We start from the raw sequence: 24,587 nt of genomic DNA on the forward strand, positions 1-24,587 counted from the left end.
CTCATAAAATCTAATACAGCCCCCCATAGAATATAATATAGCCCACATCCCCATAATATATAATGTAGCCCCCCATAGAATATAATGCAGTCCCCCATAGTATATAAGACAGCCTCCCCTGTTGTGAATTCCATTCTCGAACTCCCTCCTGTGGTCATGAATGGTACTTCGGTGAGCTCTGTCCTTGGACTCCCTCTGGTGGCTGTGAGTGGAGCTGCTGGTTCTGAGATTCCTTCTCCAGCTGCCCTCGTTTAGGGCTAGGCTGGATTCTCTATTTAACTCCACTCAGATCATTACTCCATGCCAGCTGTCAATGTTCTAGTGCCTGTTCAGATCTCTCCTGGATCTTTCTGTGGACCTGTCTACTCCAGCACAAGCTAAGTTCCTGCTTGTTCATTTGATACATATGGTTTTTCTTGCTAAGTTTTAGTCCAACTTGCTTTCATGAAACTATCTGGCTAGCTGGAAGCTCTGGGGGTGCAGAGTGGCACCACCGCATCGTGAGTCGGTGCGGGGGTATTTTTTGCACACTCTGCGTGGTTTTTGTAGCTTTTTGTGTTGACCGCAAAGATCCCTTTTCTGTCCTCAATCTGTTTAGTTAGACTGGCCTCTCTTTGCTAAAACCTATTTCATCCTGTGTTTGTGATTTCCTCTTATCTCACAGTCAATACTTGTGGGGGGCTGCTTTTACCTTTGGGGAAATTTCTCTGAGGCAAGTGAGGCTTTGTTTCCTTTCTTTAGGGGAAGTTAGCTCTTAGGCTGTGAAGAGGCGTCTAGGCAGAGTTAGGCACGCTCCACGGCTATTTCTAGTTGTGTTGATAGGTGTAGGGTTTGCGGTCAGCAGAGTTCCCATTTCCCCAGAGCTCGTCCCGATTCCGTGTTTAACTATCAGGTCATTTCTGGTGCACCTAACCACCAGGTCCATAACACTCCCCCATAGAATATAATATACCCCCATAGTATATAACACAGCCTCATCTACAGAATATAATATACCCCCGCAATAGTGTATAACACAGCCACATAGTATATAACACGGCCTCCCCCATAGAATATAATATACCCCTATAGTATATAGCAAAGCCCGCATAGTATATAGCACAACTTGCACAGTATATAGCACAGCCTGCATAATATAGCACAGCCCGCATAGTAGCATACAGCACAGCCCACGTAGTAGTATACAGCACAGCCCGCATAGTAGTATACAGCACAGTCCACACAGTGCTATATACAGCACAGCCCACACAGTGCTATATACAGCACAGCCCACACAGTGCTATATACAGCACAGCCCACACAGGGGTATATACAGCACAGCCCACACAGGGGTATATACAGCACAGCCCACACAGGGGTATATACAGCACAGCCCACACAGTGCTATATACAGCACAGCCCACACGGGGGTATACACAGCACAGCCCACACAGGGGTATATACAGCACAGCCCACACAGGGGTATATACAGCACAGCCCACACAGGGGTATATACAGCACAGCCCACACAGGGGTATATACAGCACAGCCACACAGGGGTATATACAGCACAGCCCACACAGGGGTATATACAGCACAGCCCACACAGGGGTATATACAGCACAGCCCACACAGTGGTATATACAGCACAGCCCACACAGGGGTATATATAGCACAGCCCACACAGGGGTATATACAGCACAGCCCACACAGGGGTATATACAGCACAGCCCACACAGTGGTATATACAGCACAGCCCACACAGGGATATATAGAGTACAGCACATACAGGGGTGTATACAGCACAGCCCACATGGGGTATATACAGCACAGCCCACACAGGGGTATATAGAGCACAGCCCACACAGGGATATATAGAGCACAGCCCACACAGGGGTATATACAGCACAGCCCACACAGTGGTATATACAGCACAGCCCACACAGGGATATATAGAGCACAGCCCACACAGGGGTATATACAGCACAGCCCACATAGGGGTATATACAGCACAGCCCACACAGGGATATATAGAGCACAGCCCACACAGGGGTATATACAGCACAGCCCACACAGTGGTATATACAGCACAGCCCACACAGGGATATATAGAGCACAGCCCACACAGGAGTATATACAGCACAGCCCACACAGGGGTATATACAGCACAGCCCACATAGGGGTATATACAGCACAGCCCACACAGGGATATATAGAGCACAGCCCACACAGGGGTATATACAGCACAGCCCACACAGTGGTATATACAGCACAGCCCACACAGTGGTATATACAGCACAGCCCACACAGGGATATATAGAGTACAGCACACACAGTGGTATATACAGCACAGCCCACACAGTGGTATATACAGCACAGCCCACACAGGGATATATAGAGCACAGCCCACACAGGAGTATATACAGCACAGCCCACACAGTGGTATATACAGCACAGCCCACATCTCATTTCTCCCCCACCAACCCCCCCGATAATGGCCCCACAGTCCAGTTTTTAAAAAAAACCCACTCTCCTTACCTTTCCTTTAGCCCGCGCTGCTCCCTGCTCCTGTCTCGGCGGCTGCAGTCTGCCCAGGACACAGCAGGTGCGCGATGATATGACGTCATCGCATACCCGCAGTGTACTGTCAGAGGCAGAGCGGGGAATGATGGGAGAGGGAGCGTCAGGAGACGCTCTCTCCTCCATCATTGCATTGAACTATACCGGCGTTATAGACGCCGGTATAGTTAAATGCAGCAGCGGCACTGGCGGGGAGAGGGGGAGGAACAGTGCAGCAGCCCACTACTGGCCCCAGCCCTTCTGGCATTTGCCAGAAGTGCCCAATGGCCAGTCCGGCCCTGGTGGCCAGAACTCCGCCCCCTCCTCCCCGGACTTCAGAATGGGCAGCGGATACATTGAAAAACTTCATCCGCTGCCCACGTCGTGACACATTTTCACAACATGCATCGGTACGTCGCGCCGACTCTTAGCGACGGACCCGTACCGACGAAAGTGTGAAAGAGGCCTTATATATAGAACAGTGTAAATTTGGTGCGCCCTCTACACATGTGGTCAAAATTGTCGGTACCCCTCGTTTAATGACAGAAAAACCCAAGACGGTCACAGAAATAACTTGAATCTGACAAAAGTAATAAATAAAAAAAATCTATAAACATGAACAAATGAAAAGTCAGACATTGCTTTCCAGCCATGCTTCCACAGAATTTGTAAGTCACACACATAGATGCATTTATAGTCGTGCATGGATCCATATATATGTGTGTGCAATAACCGTGTCACTACATTTATTGATGATGATAATAATTATAATAATAATAATGCTTCTTGTGCTATATTTTTTTTAATATTATAAGGAATAACGGTATTGCTGATGCTTTATAAAATAAAATAGAAGATATATAAATGACTTATTATAGCACTATAACTATATATTATTCTCTAGAAGCCCAGTAGTGCAGTGCTAGCAGTAGGATATAATGCTATACATATATATAGACACTAGCTATTAGTATGTGTGCTGTATAATGCTATGTATTATACATTGGAACACTTTATGGACTTTCTCTGTTTTCTCCCAATGATAGAACATGGTGTAAGAAAATAAATAAGTATATCCCCTGCTAATAGTAAGTTGTAGATGTGGCCCTCGCTCTGTGTACTGTACACAGTGCAGCCTGAGGAGCCTCCATTGCCGGGTGCGGAGCCTCCATTGCCGGGTGCGGAGCCTCCATTGCCGGGTGTGGAGCCTCCATTGCCGGGTGCGGAGGCTCCATTGGCGGGTGCGGAGCGTGATGCCAGCTCCATTGCCCCGCCTGATGCCAGCTGTGTAGGTAACATCGCAGGAGGCTGGTGACCGAGGAAGCGCCACCTCCCTCCGCTGTCACCCAGGAGGAAGCCCCGGCCGCACCTCCTCCCTCTCCTCCTCCTCCTCAGCCCTGTGCCCGCCCGGCTGCTGTCAGTGACGAGTGCCCGCAGCAGCCCGGCCGCAGCAGAGGTGCCACCGGCAGCATCACCCTCCTCCTCCTCGTCAGCAGCAGCAGCAGCAGGATGGCGGAGCAGAGCGAGTCCCCGGTGCACGGCCAGCCCCCCGCACAGCCCCTCGGGTGGCCCATCTGCAGGGACAGCTACGAGCTCCAGGAGGTCATCGGTTAGTGCGGTGTGTTGTGTGTGGTGTGTGCCCGGGCATCAGTCAGGCAGGTGGCAGCACAGCTCCAGGCCTCACAGCTGGCACTGCAGGGATGCTGCCCACGGCTGGTACAGGCACAGAGCAAGGGCTAAGAAAGTTCCCTGTGCATTGCATCATCACTCCCCCTGCAGGAGAGGTGCCCCCTGTCACCCTGCGCTTCCCCTTTAAGATCACACCCACTACACCCAGTTCTCTCCAGCTCCCCTGTGTAATCTCCCCATCACTGTGGGATCTGGCGGAGGCTGCTGATCTGGAGATGTGGAGGAGCCAGGATGCTGCTTCTCAAGGACATGATGATGATGATGATGATGATGATGATGATGCACGCTCTCAGTCATGCAGCATCATGTGGTATTTTACAACTTGTGCCGAGTCTACAGAGACACGACGGCGATCCGCTCATAGGTTAAACGCCGCCATCCTAAGGAGGCGGCGCGTGATCTGCCGATCGACTCTGGGAATCTTTGCTGATAATGTCGCTAATCCGTGGATCATCAGATTAAATCTATACTAAATGAAGGGTTTATGGCCACGGCTGGATTTTAGGTGCACGACGGACCCTATAACAGCTGGGGGCACCATGCCTGAGTACTATGTGTCCACATCGCAGTTTATACTATAAGGCTATGTGCACACGTTCAGGAAAGCCAGCGCTTTGGGCCCCCCGCTCCGCCCAAAACGCCGCCCCCTGTTGTATGCTTGCTGATTCCGGATGTGTTCATTGAGCACATGCACAATTACCGCATCGTATTCATTGACTGTGATATTTATCTTGCAGAGACAGAGCGTTTCCACAAGATAAATACACATGCTGCAGTCTATAAAGACACGCCGCATGTCCGGATACACAGGGCCGCCGGATGTGACCCTGCAGGCATAGTGGAGACGGGATTTCATAAAATCCTATCTACTATGCTGTAACATCTGGACGCTGCGTCCAATCTGCAGCAAATCCTGATGTAATCCGGCACGTGGAAACATACCCTAAGGCCACGGTCACACTAGCAGTATTTGGTCAGTATTTTACCTCAGTATTTGTCAGCCAAAACCAGGAGTGGAACAATCAGAGGAAAAGTATAATAGAAACACGTCACCACTTCTGCATTTATCACCCACTCCTGGTTTTGGCTACAAATACTGATGTAAAATACTGACCAAATACTGCTAGTGTGAACGTGGCCTAAAAGTTACAGCCTGACTGTGCTAAAACTTAAAGGGGTATCCGGTTCCAGCAAATAAAGGTTATTTATTGGCCACGTTCACACGACGCTATTTTCGGACTGTGAAAAAATGAATGGCACTCGGCCCAATGTTACTCTATAGGGCAATGCAGATGACCAATTTTTTTTTTTTTTACAAACTGAATCTGCGCTTGAAAAAAATCGCAGCGTGCACTACTCTTTTCGCCCTTTTAAGCCACAAAAAAATTTGGATTCCATATGGAGCCAGCGTACGACCTCCGATTTCTGCAGATACATTACAGTTCTTTAACCCAATACTTGCCAAATTAGCAATTTTCATTTATTTATTTATTTTTTTTTTTAAATGACAGATTGTTAATTATTTGGGTCCTAATGAATCAGAAACATAATTTGCCAAATTTTTTCAAGTACGGATTTTTCAGAAAAGGGCGTCCAAATATTCAATTAAAAAATGACAATGACATGATTTCCTATTTCGAAAACATTCATTTTACAAACACGACACAAAAAATTGGACCTAATTATAAAAATTCTAAAATCTTAGCTGCTAGAAGCTAAAGATTAGGCGTCCCCAAAAAAGGACATTGGTAGATAATGGGTTAACTTAGGAAACTGTATCCAGTCTCGTACATACGGATGGCATAATGACTGCGAATGGGAAAAAAAAAAAATTGTTGGAGTGCTCTGAAAGAAACTTGGACAATTTTTTATACGTTCGTGTTTTCATGATGAAAAGTTTTGAATATATTTTATCAATTCCTCAGGATTTTCAGATTCTCTGTTCGCTGTCAGTTAATACGACGCTTCTTTATTACCATTGTATAATAGCAACCCGTCCCATGATATATTGGCCCAGGCAGGTATATGACTCGCGCACAAAGTCTTGTACCAGAACAGATGCGTTAGGACACATTCACACAAGAATTTTTCCACTTGCAAATTGCATCCGTACCCAAACTTGCCGCATTCTAAGAATATATGATGCTGGACGGTCATACCTGATATCCCGGCTGTAATACAGATACTGGTTAGGGAATTCCAGCATTTTTCAACTACGAAGCAATGATTATTGAGCTATTGACCAGTTCTTCTCTAGTTGTTGCAGTTGGTTGCACATCTTGACGTATGATAATTCTTTCAATTCATTTATTGGTTCTGGGTTTTCCCTATGTGTGAAAAGAAATTGATGATATCCAGCCGTTTTTTTTTTTTTTTGGATTAAAAAATTGCTAAATTTATTAGCAATATTAAAAAATAGCATTCCCAGTACTATAGTACAGTTTTGTGAAAAAGTGTTTGCTCTTCCCGGTTTCCTATTCTTTTGCGTGTTTGTCACACTTTAATGTTTCAGATCACCAAACTAAATGTAAATATTAGACAAAGATGACACAAGTAAATATAAAATAAAGTTTTTAAATGAAGGTCTTTATTATTAAGGGAAAAAGAAATCCAAACCTACAGAGCCCTGTGTGAAAAAGTGATTGCCCCCTAAACCTAAAAACTGGTTGGGCCGCCCTTAGCAGCAACAACTGCAATCAAGCGTTTGCAATAACTGGCAATGAGTCTTTCAGAACACTCTGGAGGAATTTTGGCCCACTCATTTCTGCAGAATTGTTGTAATTCAGCCACATTGGAGGGTTTCCGAGCATGAACCGCCTTTTTAAGGTCATGCCGCAGCATCTAAATTATATTAAGGTCAGGACTGACTAGGCCACTCCAAAGTCCTAATTTTGTTTTTTTTAAGCCATTCATAGGTGGACTTGCTGGTGTATTTTGGATAATTGTCCTGCTGCATAACCCAAGTAATTTTCATCTTGAGGTCACAATCAGATAGCCAGAAATTCCCCTTCAGGATCTTTTGGTAGACAGCAGAATTCATGGTTCCATTTACCACAGCAAATCTTCCAGGTCCTGAAGCTGCAAACAGCCCCAGACCAGCACACTACCTCCATCATATTTTACTGTTGGTATGATGTTCCTTTTCTGAAATGCTGTGTTACTTCTACGCCAGATGTAATGGGAAGTACACCTTCCAAACAGTTCAGCTTTTGTCTTGTCAGTCCACAGAGTATTCTCCCAAAAATCCGGGGGTCATAAAGATGTTTTCTGGCAACACTGAGACAAGCATTCTATTGTGCTGGCACCGACGGCGCCATCTTGTTGGAGAAAAAAAAACGACTCCTCCAAGATTTCGCACCAATAGCTGCTGCTGCACAGGTGCGGCGGGTGCCATTTTCAAATTTATTTTTTTTGTACTTGCTTAATAACATTAAAAACTGATTACTAGGACACTGACTGCTGAAGTGTTTTTTTTTCCTTTGGTATGTACAGGTATTCAGTATGCAAATTAGGGGGCGGGTCAGTGAGGGATCAGTGACCTGTCAGCAGTCTGCATTATGAATACCTAATCAGCACCACATAAAGCCCCCTCTCCAGGACCGCCCTAGAGCACGGGCATATCATTAACTGAAAACTGAAAATAAAGATTAAACAACAACCACAAGATGAATTTCATCAACCAAGGTATCATTGTAATCAGTATAACAGCGCCGACCTGACACTGTAGGTTACTGTGCACAATCCTGCTGACAGGTTCCCTTTAAAGGGGTTGTCCCACAAACAAAGTATATTTTAATTAATAGATCTTAGAATTAAAATATTGGAATAATATAATATGTTATGCAAGAGCACTAAAAAGCATATGGCCTAATGGATTAGTTCAACTATTTAATAACAAAGGATAAAAAACCTTGAATAATAAAGCAGATAATAAAGTATGATGCCAACAAAAGAGCCCCCAAACACAGTATGACACCCCCACAGTGGATTCCTCCACAGTACCTTCCACACACATGGTATGATCACCATATTGTACCCCCTCTCGCAATCCCTCCAACAAAGAATCGTGATCCCATCACAGTATGATTCTCCAACTGTAATCCCCACACAGACCTGTATACAGTATAATGACCACAAAGTGCTCCTTACAGTATAATGGGCCCCACATAGTGCCCCGTACAGTATACTGGGCATCATATACTGTTCTATACTGTATAACAGGGTCCTGCATTGCCTCCCATACAGCATAATGACCCCACATAGTGCGCCATACATTAAAAACGGCCACAAAAAGTGCTCCATACAGAATAATGGCCCCACATAGTGTTACATACAGTATAAAGGGACCCATATAGTTCTCCTTAGAGTATAATGACCCCAAACAATGCTCCACACAGTATAATGCACCCCACATAGTGCTCCATACAGTATAATGGCCCCACATAGTGCTCCATACAGTATAATGGCCCCACATAGTGCTCTGTACAGTATAATGGCCCCATTTAGTGCTCCATACAATATAATGGCCTCATAGTGCTCCATACAGTATAAAGGGCCCCACATAGTGCTACATACAGTATAATGGCCCCACATAGTGCTCCATACAGTATAATGGCCCCACATAGTGCTCTGTACAGTATAATGGCCCCATTTAGTGCTCCATACAATATAATGGCCTCATAGTGCTCCATACAGTATAAAGGGCCCCACATAGTGCTACATACAGTATAATGGCCCCACATAGTGCTCCATACAGTATAGTAGGCCCCAAATAAAAAAAAAAAAATACTCACCTCTGCCTGTTTCTCCGCTGCTCTGGTCTCTTCAGATTCTCTGAACACCTCAGTATAGCCGCCATGTTGTAATGATATCATCGCGCCCGCTGCTCTGAGACGTCAGACACAGAGGGGGATTGAAGGGAGATGGAGCATCAGCTGTCGCTCCTACCTCCATCATTGCTTTCCACTGTATCTAACGTGCTGGTATAGTTGAAAGTGCCATGCCGGGCTGGGGACCCGCATGGCGTCTCGGGCTTAATATACTTGGGGGACCCGCTATGTGTCGCAGGCCAAATATACTCACCCTGCTGACCAGATTTGGCCCTTGGGTCAGAGTTTGAAATATATGTGTGCCTTAGAGTATTCCCCTCCATATAACACTGGGATTGTAAGGATTGGATGCCCCTGTATGACCATACGGTGCTAAGTGTCACATATGGGCCCCAATGTCTATGTAATATATCTCTGTACACACTGCACGGTAGAGCACAGCAGACTACTCTGTCTTACAGGTAAAAAAATATATGTTGATGCTCGACTGCCCAGAAGACACTTGTTTGGCCGGAGTCTGGTGTATGGTGGACTGAGTATGTGCACTCTTGGTGCATGAAGCAAATGTGAATGTAACGTGATATGACCACAGCCTTAGCTTTGCTATTTTGGTATGTTCAGGCCGCTGCACAGCAGCAAAAGTTGCAACGAGTGGATGCCACCATCAGATGTTCCTACCACTGTTTTCTGCGTCTCACGTGACGTCGTTACGGCTGGAGCCCATAGTTGGACCATGACTTTCTTAGTAAATACTTTACAATGTTGTTTTGAGGGGACCCTGTTTGCCCCCCACCTCTGAGTGTTGCTTATGTCATGACATTGGTGACCCCGTCCCTCAGCGTGGTCGGCAGCTTTTCAGTGAGGGTGAAGATGAGCGTCCACGAAGGGGATATGGTGGTGAATAAGAGAAGAGGTAATATAGGGGGTTTTATCGCTCCTCTAGGACCGTGTGATTGACACCTTTGCAGGGGGCTTTCTTATGTAACATGCAGATTTTGTTATGGTTTTGGCACAGCAAATTGTCAATAAAATAGGATCGAGAACCTGCCAAGCGCCCGAAAATCTGCTCTAAGCTTTTCCTTCATGTGTGAATTGGCTGTTAAACATTCTCATATATTGTGCCGTACTTTGTTGTGGATTCTCGTCGGAATTTGCAACAAACCCGGAACATCTGGACATGGACATCGGGTCCGGGGTATACGAAATTAGGAATGGTCACCATAATGAAAGTTGGTCTATGGGCAATTTATTGTTACGGGAAATAGGTAACAGGGTCAAATACATTTTCGGAAACTTCCATCCTTGATTTGTCCTTCTCTGCCATGTCTTCCGAATGACCAGTCGGTCCGGTTACTGTAGGTACTTATTGTCCCACATATCTGCCATTAGGGAGCCTGAGAAGTGGGATGACAAGGCTCAGATTTATTTTCATCCAATCTTTCCAAAAACAAATGTAAAACCGACAGATTTAAATGTATGAAAAAATATGAGGGTGTTACCGTACTTTTATCACTTTTATGTTTGTATTTCTTTTTTAAAAGGTTTTTCAATTTGAATAAATTCCCTTTGAATTCTGTTAGGGTTAATTCAGACATTTGCATATCACGGTCAAAATGCGAACTGTGATTTCCAGACTGACCATGGGTCTCCTGACCCAGACTCAACAGATTTAGGGGAGAGTCCAAATGGCTGTATAGGTCAGACGGGGATCGCAGCACAATGCTTGGACTGGCCGATGGCCCTCCCAACCCGTGTATAATGGCTGCATAGAAATTCAGGCTGTCACGCTCGGGTCAGGAGAGCTGCTGGCCAGTCCGAAAAGTGAGCTACACCACGGACAACCTATAGTAAATAGGTGGATGGTTGGTGTTTGCCATGTTGAACACTGAAATTACATAGCTGTGTACCACTCAGACGTACAACAGGGTGAAAGGGGTTGTCCACATTTTTTTCAGAAGCTCGTCAGGATGAAAGGGGCTGTCCTATCCAAACATTTTAACAACCTTCCCAGCACGGTCAAAAATAAAATATACTCACCTGCCAATCCCTCCTTGTCTCATAAGGCCTCTTTCACACTTCAGTCTTTTGGCGTCAGTTTGAAACCACCATTTTCGTCAAATAGCGGATCCGCCATTTTTTTTTTGGGCGGATCCGCTATTTTCCCATAGACATGCATTAGCGACGGATTGTAGCGGATGGTTGTCCGTTCCGTCCTCCATGCGACGGATCCGTCGAGATTTGGCGGACGTCATCTACACATAGACATTATAACGTTTTTTGTCTGCGCCGAAATGGCGGTTCGCGACGGATCCACCGCGTCCGCCATTCCATAGAATGGCCGCCTATGGGCGACGGATCGCGACCGTCATTTCGGCGGATCCGTCGCCCCAATCCGCTTTTTCAATTGCGCATGCTCCAAAAAGTAGATACTTTTCCCAGACAACCCCCAAGTAACGGATCCGTAAAAAAAACGGATCCGTTAGAACCGTTTTCTCAACAATTATGACGGATCCGTCACTATGTCGGAGCAGACTGACGCCAAACTGAAGTGTGAAAGAAGCCTTACCTGCATTCTCTGTAGCAATACAGATACATTGTATTCCAATAACTGCTGCAGCCAATCACTGGTCCTTATGGCCATGGCCACTGATTGACTGCAGAAGTGACATGATGTCACTGTCAGGAGAAAAAGCTTGGAGAACATCAGGGGGACCCGGACAGCAGTATGGAGGGGTATTGGCAGGTGAGTATATATTTTTTTTGACCATGCTGGGATGCATATTGGAAAATAAAATCCTGGCCAATCCCTTTAATAAAAAGTCAATGTGCCGCATTAACCTTTACCAGTATTTATAGTGCTCTGTACTGTCAGTCCGGTGCTGTGTAGACTCCACACCTGATTTGTGACAATGCATTACGTAACGCGTTTCTGCCGTCCCTACACAACATATCGCCGTATAACGATAGGTTACATTCTGGCTCCGGCTGATGGCGCACTCGGATGAATGATTTTTGGTTGTAAATGACACGTTGCCTCCCCAAAGAATTCTGAAAAGCCTTAGTTTTTGTAGTTAATATTCAGTATTGGATATTATTTAATTTCCGGTATGAAACGACGCGCAGGTTTGTGCACAGTAGAGGGGTTTAATTAGCGATTTTGCAGAAGATGTTACCGCCATTTATTTGACATATTGCTTTTCTCAGTTCCTGGGTTGAATCCCCTGAAGACTGATCGGCAGAAGCAGTGCGGTCTATATATAGCAGTGTCGCTGCCATGGAGAGCGCAGTGATAGGGAATTGGTGGAATACAGGGATTTCTGCTAAGACATGAGATGGATTATATCCCTGCATGTGTTGCCGCTGTCAAAAACGCTCTTAGGATCGGATTCACCATTCTGCAAACTCACTTTAGTGGAAATGTCATGTATCTGATTACGGGAGTGAAGAATCCTCCAAGGTATAAAACGAAGGTTTATATCACACCAACGCGTTTCGGCACCGGACTGACGCCTTTTTCAAGGTAGAAAAACAAAACTGATCTGGAGCCAAAACGCGTTGGTGTAATAAAAACCTTAATTTTATACCGTCAAGTATTCTTTGTTCCCGCAAGCGCAGCCCAGGTACCGGGGACATCTCCTCTAAAGCGAATTCCTATCTGGAAGAATTTCTACTACAGCCACAGGTGCTGCTGCCGCGGATTCTAAGTCTCTAAGGCTATATTCACAGGTTGTGTTTTTGCTGCGTTTTTTTTCCCCCCCTGCAGACAAAACTTCTTCTCCTGGCAGTAAAGAAGCAGCCTACAAAAAGCGGGTTTTCCCGAGTTTTTGTTCTGTTTTTATTGTTGCGTTTTTGTTGTCTCTTGTGCATGTTGATAAGGTTTAGTGGACCAAAAAAAAATAAATCATGATTTTCGGTCATTTTTTTTTTTTTAGATTTTTGCACTAAAATGCAGCAAAAACTGAAACCTGCATTTTTGCTGCTGTTTTTGCACTTACCATTGTTTCCTGTGGGTGAAAAAAACTCTGCAAATACGCTGAAAAAGTGCAGCAGTTTTCCAAATAAGTCAGGAAAATAAAAACCGAGCTGTGTGCATGAGATTTCTGAAATCTTATAGACTTTGCTGGTACTGTGAAACACAGTTTAAAATTTGCAGGAAAAAAAAAACGCAGGAAAAAATAAAAACGCTGCAAAAACGCAATGTGTGAACACAGCTTCATAGGTGTTGTGTCCCCACACACCCCCCCTAGCTGTACATAACCATCACTCTCACCATCTCTGATTTCTCTTGCAGTTTTTCCCTATTGTGCGCTTCTGTCCCAGCTAGACCAAAGAAAATTCTTCAAATTGTTGCGCACAGTTCATAAACTTTGTGCTAAATGAAAGAATGCCCTTTTATTTTTGTATTTAACCTGTTTTGCTACTTTTAGCCCTAAAAACTCTCAGATCAAAATTGGACATGTACTCGCAATTTTCCGTTGTCCGTTCAGTCCACGACAAATCACGGACCTGGGAATAGCCCCATAGACTATCATAGGTGGGAGTGCTATCCCCGAAAACCACAGAATGGAACCATTGCATACTGAAAAAAATACATTACATTTTGATTTATAAAATACCGTAGACCTATATAAACAGGTACCGATAATTGCTGCAAGATTTTCTATCTGGATTACGAGCAAAACTATTCTACACTTTCAAGTAATGATTTTTAAATCGACATTATGCCGTTTTCCGTTACTTATTTTTACCATTGACTTCAAAATCCACAACAAAACCAAATTCCTGTTTGGGATTACCCCAGGGTGAGGGAGTCAAACAGATTTGTCTGCCACTTTCTCCAGAGATGCATGCAATTTACTGTCCTCCCAGCTGGTGCAGTTCTATGCACGCGGATTTGTCCCTTTAAGGCCGGCCTCACACTCAGCGTATAAAAATACGGTCCGTTTTTTACGGCCGTAATACGCAGAAAAGTCCCCAAAATAGTGGTCCGTATGTCATCCGTAGGCAGGGTGTGTCAGCGTATTTTGCGCATGGCATCCTCCGTATGTAATCCGTATGGCATCCGTACTGCTATATTTTCTCGCAGGCTTGCAAAACCGACATCTAATGGATTTATGTGCTCAAATGTTCGTTAAAAAATATATACAGTATATATATATATATATATATATATATATACACTCACCGGCCACTTTATTAGGTACACCATGCTAGTAACGGGTTGGACCCCTTTTGCCTTCAGAACTGCCTCAATTCTTCGTGGCATAGATTCAACAAGGTGCTGGAAGCATTCCTCAGAGATTTTGGTCCATATTGACATGATGGCATCACACAGTTGCCGCAGATTTGTCGGCTGCACATCCCAAAGATGCTCCATACAAGGCAGGATGGATCCATGCTTTCATGTTGTTTACGCCAAATTCTGACCCTACCATCTGAATGTCGCAGCAGAAATCGAGACTCATCAGACCAAGCAACGTTTTTCCAATCTTCTACTGTCCAATTTCGATGAGCTTGTACAAATTGTAGCCTCAGTTTCATGTTCTTAGCTGAAAGGAGTGGTACCCGGTGTGGTCTTCTGCTGCTGTAGCCCATCTGCCTCAAAGTTCGACGCACTGTGCGTTCAGAGATGCTCTTAGGCCTACCTTGGTTGTAACGGGTGGCGATTTGAGTCACTGTTGCCTTTCTATCAGCTCGAACCAGTCTGCCCATTCTCCTCTGACCTCTGGCATCAACAAGGCATTTCCGCCCACAGAACTGCCGCTCACTGGATTTTTTTTCTTTTTCGGACCATTCTCTGTAAACCCTAGAGATGGTTGTGCGTGAAAATCCCAGTAGATCAGCAGTTTCTGAAATACTCAGACCAGCCCTTCTGGCACCAACAACCATGCCACGTTCAAAGGCACTCAAATCACCTTTCTTCCCCATACTGATGCTCGGTTTGAACTGCAGGAGATTGTCTTGACCATTTCTACATGCCTAAATGCACTGAGTTGCCGCCATGTGATTGGCTGATTAGAAATTAAGTGTTAACAAGAAGTTGGACAGGTGTACCTAATAAAGTGGCCAGTGAGTGTATATATATATATGTCATTGAGACACATACAGTGCCTACAAGTAGTATTCAACCCCCTGCAGATTTAGCAGGTTTACACATTTGGAATTAACTTGGCATTGTGACATTTGGACTGTAGATCAGCCTGGAAGTGTGAAATGCACTGCAGCAAAAAAGAACGTTATTTCTTTGCTTATTTTTTTTTAAAAATTGTGAAAAGTTGTTTCACAGGGTCATTTATTATTCAACCCCTCAACCCACCAGAATTCTGTTTGGTTCCCCTAAAGTATTAAGAAGTAGTTCAGGCACAAAGAACAATGAGCTTCACATGTTTGGATTAATTATCTCTTTTTCCAGCCTTTTCTGACTATTTAAGACCCTCCCCAAACTTGTGAACAGCACTCATACATGGTCAACATGAGAAAGACAAAGTAGCATTCAAAGGCCATCAGAGACAAGATCGTGGAGGGTCACAAGGCTGGCAAGGGGTACAAAACCCTTTCCAAGGAGTTGGGCCTACCTGTCTCCACTGTTGGGAGCATCATCCGGAAGTGGAAGGCTTATGGAACTACTGTTAGCCTTCCACGGCCTGGACAGCCTTTGAAAGTTTCCTCTTGTGCCGAGGCCAGGCTTGTCCGAAAAGGCAAGGCTAACCCAAGGACAAAAAGGAAGGAGCTCCGGGAAGATCTCATGGCAGTGGGGACATTGGTTTCAGTCAATACCATAAGTAACGTACTCCACCGCAATGGTCTCCGTTCCAGACGAGCCCGTAAGGTACCTTTACTTTCAAAGCGTCATGTCAAGGCTCGTCTACAGTTTGCTCATGATCACTTGGAGGACTCTGAGACTGACTGGTTCAAGGTTCTCTGGTCTGATGAGACCAAGATCGAGATCTTTGGTGCCAACCACACACGTGACGTTTGGAGACTGGATGGCACTGCATACGACCCCAAGAATACCATCCCTACAGTCAAGCATGGTGGTGGCAGCATCATGCTGTGGGGCTGTTTCTCAGCCAAGGGGCCTGGCCATCTGGTCCGCATCCATGGGAAGATGGATAGCACGGCCTACCTGGAGATTTTGGCCAAGAACCTCCGCTCCTCCATCAAGGATCTTAAGATGGGTCGTCATTTCATCTTCCAACAAGACAACGACCCAAAGCACACAGCCAAGAAAACCAAGGCCTGGTTCAAGAGGCAAAAAATCAAGGTGTTGCAGTGGCCTAGTCAGTCTCCTGACCTTAACCCAATTGAAAACTTGTGGAAGGAGCTCAAGATTAAAGTCCACATGAGACACCCAAAGAACCTAGATAACTTGGAGAAGATCTGCATGGAGGAGTGGGCCAAGATAACTCCAGAGACCTGTGCCGGCCTGATCAGGTCTTATAAAAGACGATTATTAGCTGTAATTGCAAACAAAGGTTATTCCACAAAATATTAAACCTAGGGGTTGAATAATAATTGACCCACACTTTTATGTTTAAAATTTATAAAAATTTAACTGAGCAACAAAACGTTTTGGTTTGTAAGATTTATGCATCTGTTAATAAATCCTGCTCTTGTTTGAAGTTTGAAGGCTCTAACTTATTTGCATCTTATTAAACCTGCTAAATCTGCAGGGGGTTGAATACTACTTGTAGGCACTGTATATATATATTCTGTATTTATATTTCACTCAGCGCGATATCTGTGAAAAGCCGGTAATTCAATTGCCGGCTTTTCATTTCTCCTGCACAAACCCGACAGGATATGAGACATGGTTTTCATACAGTAAACCATCTCATATCCCATTTTTTTTTGCATATTCCACACTACTAATGTTAGCAGTGTGTATGTGCAAAATTTGGGTGCTGTAGCTGCTAAAATAAAGGGTTAAATGGCGGAAAAAATTGGCGTGGGCTCCCGCGCAATTTTCTCCGCCAGAGTGGTAAAGCCAGTGACTGAGGGCAGATATTAATAGCCAGGAGAGGGTCCATGGTTATTGCACCCCCCCCTGGCTACAAACATCTGCCCCCAGCCACCCCAGAAAAGGCACATCTGGAAGATGCGCCTATTCTGGCACTTGGCCACTCTCTTCCCACTCCCTGTAGCAGTGGGATATGGGGTAATGAAGGGTTAATGCCACCTTGCTATTGTAAGGTGACATTAAGCCAGATTAATAATGGAGAGGCGTCAATTATGACACCTATCCATTATTAATCCAATTGTATGAAAGGGTTAAAAAACACACACACACATTATTAAAAAGTATTTTAATGAAATAAACACACAGGTTGTTTTAATATTTTATTGCTCTCTCAATCTACCTGAAGACCCTCGCTTGGCAAAATAATAAACCAACAATATACATACCTTCTGATGAACTGTCACGTCCCACGAAGTAAATCCATCTGAAGGGGTTAAATCAATTTACAGGCAGGAGCTGTGCTAAAGCACTCGCTCGTACCTGTAAACCCCGGGTGCTGAAAGGAAAGCTGGGTGATCTGTACTTACATTGAGTCGCGGTGAGGCGCCCTCTGCTGGATGAACTCACATGAACTCGAGCGTGGGAACTTTTCCAAGGCTGCAGTTCATGAGAACATCCAGCAGAGGGCGCATCACCGCAACTCAATGTAAGTACAGATCACCCAGCTTTCCTTTCAGCACCCGGGGTTTACAGGTACGAGCGAGTGCTTTAGCACAGCTCCTGCCTGTAAATTGATTTAACCCCTTCAGATGGATTTACTTCGTGGGACGTGACAGTTCATCAGAAGGTATGTATATTGTTGGTTTATTATTTTGCCAAGCGAGGGTCTTCAGGTGGATTGAGAGAGCAATAAAATATTAAAACAACCTGTGTGTTTATTTCATTAAAATAATTTTTAATAATGTGTGTGTGTGTTTTTTAACCCTTTCATACAATTGGATTAATAATGGATAGGTGTCATAATTGACGCCTCTCCATTATTAATCTGGCTTAATGTCACCTTACAATAGCAAGGTGGCATTAACCCTTCATTACCCCATATCCCACCGCTACACGGGAGTGGGAAGAGAGTGGCCAAGTGCCAGAATAGGCGCATCTTCCAGATGTGCCTTTTCTGGGGTGGCTGGGGGCAGATGTTTGTAGCCAGGGGGGGGGCAATAACCATGGACCCTCACCTGGCTATTAATATCTGCCCTCAGTCACTGGCTTTACCACTCTGGCGGAGAAAATTGCGCGGGAGCCCACGCCAATTTTTTCCGCCATTTAACCCTTTATTTTAGCAGCTGCAGTACCCAAATTTTGCACATACACACTACTAACATTAGTAGTGTGGAATATGCAAAAAAAAGGGATATGAGATGGTTTACTGTATGAAAACCATGTCTCATATCATGTCGGGTTTGGGAAGGAGAAATGAAAAGCCGGCAATTGAATTACCGGCTTTTCACTAACACCGTTCCGTATTTCTCGCAAGTCACACTGCTGGTCCCTGTGTAATCCGTATTTTTCTCGCCCCCATAGACTTTCATTGGCGATTTTTTTTGCGCAATACAGTGACAAACGCAGCATGCTGCGATTTTCTACGGCCGTACAAGACCGTATATTACGGATGCGTAATATACGGCAGATAGGAGCAGCCCCATAGAGATAATGTGTAATGCGAATTTTACGGACGTAGTTTATGCGCTCATACGTCCGTAAAACTCGCCAGTGTGAGGCCGGCCTAAGGCTACGTTCACACAAGAGCTTTTGGTGAGTTTTTGATGTTGCCGATTTTCTGCACCCAGGTTGCTTGCATTTTTTTGGAAAATACGAAGCATAAAAAAAATTATCGAAAAAGCTCAACGTTGGGAATGTAGCCTCGGTGTTCACATGAACGATAACCCTCGTGTAAAGTAATGGAAGGTGTTTTGTGGGCGGATTTTACAAGGATCTAAATGTGAACATGTCTTTATGGTTTGACATTGCACATTTTTGCAGAACTACTCTAGATCTCTAGGGTCAGCTCAGAATGGCGTCACTTGCACATTTCCTGAATTTCAGGGACCAGCCGATTATTATAAGCCTTCCGGCATCTTTAGTATTTGTAGCACAAAAAGATAGAAAAAAAAATAAATTCTGCAATAGAATTTTAAAGTACAAAGTATCACAATGAAAAGTGTAAAAAGTTTAGTTGTTCGCAGATTTTAATCATTAAATCCATCGTGAAAAAGAATTATAGCTCCTCACGCACAGACTTTTATTGGTAAACTTATACACATCCGTGAATGTGGAAGACAAATGTGGCAGTGTAAGGCTGTGTGCACGCGTTCCGGATTTTTTGTGTTTTTTTTTTTAGCATTTTTTTGCTATAAAAATGCAATAAAACCATGAAAATAACGCATCCATTAAGCATTCTATTAATTTTTGTGCATATGTTCCTTTTTTTTCCGTGAATAAAACGCATTGCGGAAAAAACGCAGCATGTTCATTAATTTTGTGGATTTTTCGTGGATTTCCGGCTATTTAATGCATTGGGAAGCTCTGGAAAATAAACGCGAAAAATCTGCACAAAAACCACTCAAAAAACGCTAGAAAAACACTCAAAAAACGCATGTGGATTTCCTGGCGAAAAAATCTGGTTTTGTTCAGGAAATTTCTGCAAATAATCCTGACGTGTGCATATCGCCTAAAGTATGGAGTAAAAACAAAACTGTAGCTACAAGTGGATTTAAGACTTTGTGTGACAACCTCTTCATGCATTCATGATATACGCATAGGAAAAGCACAACCACAAAAATAAAAAGTTGCGTAAGCATTACCTATATATACTGTAGACCACTATGGTAATTTCTAAATGGGCTGATAACATGGTCCTTTCACAATAAGATGTTCAAAAAAGGTTCCCCTGCTTGGACGCCTCCCCTATTGATCAGCTTTTAATTGTGAGGTATCTAGGCAGTAAGCATTTAGATTTCCTGCAGCGCCACCATAGGTGAAATTATGCGTTATACAAAGGGGACCTCTATATTATACGATAATGGAATTTTGAAACACTGTAAAGAGAACCTGTCAGTAAAAGTCAACCCATTTCCCAATCTGCATCGGCCTTTGAAATGTAAATCCATCGGCACCTTTATATCTTATATCTGTTGCTGCGTTTCCCAAGTAAATAACATTTTAATTCACATGCAAATGAGATGTTAAGTGCTATGGGACTGGTGGAGCACTTAAGGAGTCTCTGCTTCCTGAAATTGTTTCACTGCCCTGCACAGGCATCTTCAGCTTTATTTTGGGACATCAGTAGTGAAAATGCTAATTTCTTGGGAATGCAGCAACAGATAAAAGAAATAAAAGTGTCAGTGGATTTTCATTTCAAAGACCTACATGAAGGTGGAGTGAGGTTGATCTTACTGACAGTTACCCTTTAAATAAGAACTCTAAATACTACATTATACATTTGCTCTAAGTATTGGGTGATCCCTAAAAAGTGTCCCGTTTTGTCCCTTGTTTTTCGTGATTGGCAGCGGAGTTCGGTCTTTTTCAGTCTTCCTAAATGGAGGCAGGGAGCCGTTCCCATCTTAAATGATCTACTTCTGTTATTTTCTGCTGATAGTTCAAAGACTGGAATAACTTCACATAAATCTGTCATGGGTTACGTGCATCCAACATTACACACATTTTTTCATATTTTCAGATACATTCCAGAATTCTGTCACATATATGATGGCTTCAATCCAAAAACAAGAAAAAATGTAGGTGATGTCTCATTCTCAGTGACAGATTTGTTAAAAAGAAACCTTAGAAACGGCAATAGTTAGAAAAAAGTTTTAGGTGGAGTTACTTTAGTCATTTTTTTCTTCTTGACTCCATGTTTATCAGCATTTACGGGAATTGAGAATGTTATAAAAGCGCAATCTGTCCTGTTGAAACGCAATGTCAGATATTATTCTTATACCAAAAAAAAAACAAAAACGAATTCATGGAATTTCTGGGTGTCAATGTAAAAACAAATGTTCCCAGATTGCCCATCATTGAAGTGGATCTCATCTTTGAATAGGAACTCAAGTGGCAAAATTGTCACCATTGATATATTGTTTAGGCTATGTGCACACCTTGAGTATTTGGATGTAGAAATTTCTGCATCCCTTGGCAGGAAAAACACAGAGCAAATATTTGTATTTTTGATCCATTTTTAGTGCATTTTTAACCTGCTTTTTTCTCTAGCGTTTTTTGGACAGCAATGAATGCTATAGACATAGATAATAGAAATAGATAGATATTCGATATAGATAGATATAGGGCTCGCTCAAACGAGTGTATTAATGGGACGAGTGCAGTGCGAGAAGACATCTCTTTGCACTCTGACCAATGCTATTTAATTCCTGATCTGCATTTTTTTTCACCTCTAATGGTAAAATAGCAGAAATCAGTCACCAAGGCAAGTCAATGGGTGCGCGAAAAAAAGGACGGCACATGGACCATGCGTATCCCGTCCGATTTTTACGCACACATCTCACAAGAACCATTTCAGCAGCCTTGTACAGTAAATTCACAACCCGAACCCTCAGAATAGATTGCTATATGATAGGCAGAATAGAAATATAGCTAGAATAGATACATAATTTCACAAGTCCCCTACATATTATTAATCTTGCACCCTTTAGTGCCTTTCGTGTGGCACTAAAGGGTGTTTAGCTTTGTTTAACCCTAAAAATAAATAATTAAAAAAAAAAATGACTTGGGGTCCCCCCTATTTTTGATAACCAGCAAAGGTAAAGCAGACAGCTGCGGGCTGAAATTAACAGGCTGGGAAGGTCCCTGGTTATGGTGCCCTTTGCAGCTTAAACATACCAGAACAATACATTAGAAAGTGTGGGGCAGTGTTTATTCAAATATACATTTTTTTTTGTGTGTGTTTTTATTTTTGATTACTGGGTTTGCAATGGGGGTCTGATAGACACCTCTCCATTACTAACACCAGGGCTTGATGGCAGCTGTGATTTTTGAGAAATCACAGCTGACAAACCCCAACTAACCATCCGCCACCACCGCAACAAGGCAATCAGGAAGAGTCGGGCAAAGCAGCGGAATTAGCACATCTAATGTGATGCACTATGTTTGGGTGGCTGATGGCTGGTACTTTTAGGCTGGGAAGGACCCAATGATCCGAGACCTTCCCAGCCTAATAATATCAGCTTTCAGCTGTCTGCTTTCCCTTTGCTGGTTACCAAAAATGGGGGCAACCCCACATTGTTTGTTTTTAATTTTTTTATTTACTTATGTAATAAAAAAAAAACTGTCCAATAAGCTCCACAGGGTGCAATTTAATAATATGTTGGGGGATTGTGCAATTATATGTCTGTCTATACTGTATGTGTATCTATTATCTATCTCTAGATCCGAAAGAAAAAAAAACGAGACTCTCTTCTCCAATGATTAATGTAAAAATCATTTATTGGTACATCAATTCATAAGGATATACATATTAAAACCATTTAGAGAAAATAGGAAAATGTGTAGAATGCAAAAAAAAAACAGACCTGGGGCACAATATAAAAACAGCACATTGTTGGTAAATATAAGATAGATGTGTATAAACACGTAGAACAAATAATGAATGTTATGGTGATGCATAGATTAAATAGATAAACATGTATATATAAAAGCAAAAGTAAACACAGTTTGTGCAAATAATGCTCTAGGTCTGACAGTATGGGAATCTCACAAAGTAAGAATTAAGTAGTGCAAATAAATGAGCAGCGCAAGGTGTCAAATCAAATAACAACTACACATAACAATTATAATATGTTTAATACAAAACAATGCAGGAGATTAGTTACCATATGAAGGTGCTCCAGGGACGCCCAGGGGGCATTTGACTCTCATACTGACACTGAGGCCAAAAAGGTTATCATCATCTATCTCTATAGCATTCATTGCTGACTAAAAAAATAAAACAAAAATGCAGCAAATACGCAGCAAATCTGCAATCATTTTCACACCTGCGTTTTTGTAGTATTTTTGACTGACTTCATTGAAGTCAACAGGTAAAAAAAACGCTGAGTAAATTGATGTGCTGAAGATTATTTTCTGCACCAAATCTGCAAGTCACAAATAAGCAACATGTGCATGACACTTCAGGATTCTCATTCACTTCGTTGACATCAGGATTTGCTTGAGGTTTTGGTAACAATGCCTTTCTTTCACCTCTTACACAAATTTTCAAATATGTGCAGTTCCCTCCAGGCAGGGCTACTGTTTGTACATGTATGGATCCGTTCTGGATCTATTGTTGGTGACTCTGGGACGTGTTGTTCGGCTTGACATGAGCCGACTTGGTGAGGTCAACCAACCACACTGCATCTTGGGCTAGGCCACGTGAAGCCTTATCTCTTAGGACTTTGGAAAGCCCCGTGTTGGAGAGATTGGCTTTCCCTAAGAGCTTCATGATGACATTTTTATCTCTAAAGACTTAAGCTAGGTTCAGATTGCGTTAGGGCAATCCGTTTAGCGCTAAGCGCTAGCGGATTGCGCTAGCGCAATGTCTTTTTAGGGGTCGCGTTAAACGTCCCCGCTAGCGCAGATCCCCGATCTGCCAGAGCGGGGAACGGACCTCGGGCGCGCCGCGGACGCTGCAAGCAGCGTCCGAGGTGCGCCACAAAAGAACGGCACATCGATAGCGCGTGCCGGAAATGGCACGCGCTAGCAAGGCGCTTTAACATTGCTGGCAATGGGAGCGCTAATGGGCGCGTTGCACGGCGTTAATTTCGCCGTGCAACGCTGTCCGTTAGCGCTCACACAAAAACGAAATGAGAACCTAGCCATAGAGAAGCCCTGTGTTGGAGAGATTGGCATTCCCTAAGAGCTTCATGATAACATTTCTATCTCTAAGGACTTAGGGAAGCCCTGTGTTGGAGATATTGACATTCCCTAAGAGCTTCAAGATGGCATTTATTTCTCTAAGGACTTAGGGAAGCTCTGTGTTGGAAAGATCAGCATTCCCCCAGAGCTTCAAGAAGGTTTTTCTGATTATTTGGGACTCAGCCCAGCATGGACCCTTCTACATCAATTTCAGGACATACCGGTACAATCTTACATCTGAATATACATGCACTTATATAGATAGCCTTATAGAGGTCCAGTTAAGAGAAAACGCCTCTTCTGTAAGACTGTAAGAAACACTTTGAAAACTGCTCCGAGTAGGCGATTCCTAAGGAACTGGTACAAAACTATTTTATTGGTTTATGCATAGAAAGGGTTATTCGTGTTGTTTTTTGCTTGCATACAATTGTTAATTCCGTTTAAGTGTGCCTGCGTATACTCTTAGTTGTTGTTATTGAGAGTATCTGCTGTCATTATATTTGTTACTTCTATCATCCTTTCCCTTGTTTTATAAACTGGTTAGTAAATATTCATATTATAATATCTAGACATTGTGCCTGTCTGCTGATTGTTGCTGTACCCCTCGTCCTGTGGCCGTCCCTCGTCCATGTTTCACACTGATGACATCAGTACCATTTTTTTCAAGT

General features: G+C 43.5%; 1 protein-coding gene across 3 annotated transcripts in view; it reads left to right on the plus strand.

The window, feature by feature from the left end:
- Positions 1–3,887: 3,887 nt before the first annotated feature.
- The window catches only part of STK39 (serine/threonine kinase 39), a 310,745-nt gene continuing 290,045 nt past the window's right edge, over positions 3,888–24,587 (plus strand). The window contains exon 1 of one of the 3 annotated variants that reach the window (XM_077272788.1): positions 3,888–4,147. In XM_077272788.1, coding sequence (XP_077128903.1) covers positions 4,048–4,147 — 100 coding nt within the window. In that variant the 5' untranslated portion in view covers positions 3,888–4,047. The remainder of the gene's footprint in view (positions 4,148–24,587) is intronic. The other 2 variants (XM_077272787.1, XM_077272789.1) reach the window with 2 other exon arrangements.

The sequence above is a fragment of the Ranitomeya variabilis genome, chromosome 7 (genome assembly GCF_051348905.1).
Source record: "Ranitomeya variabilis isolate aRanVar5 chromosome 7, aRanVar5.hap1, whole genome shotgun sequence".
NCBI lineage: Eukaryota > Metazoa > Chordata > Amphibia > Anura > Dendrobatidae > Ranitomeya > Ranitomeya variabilis.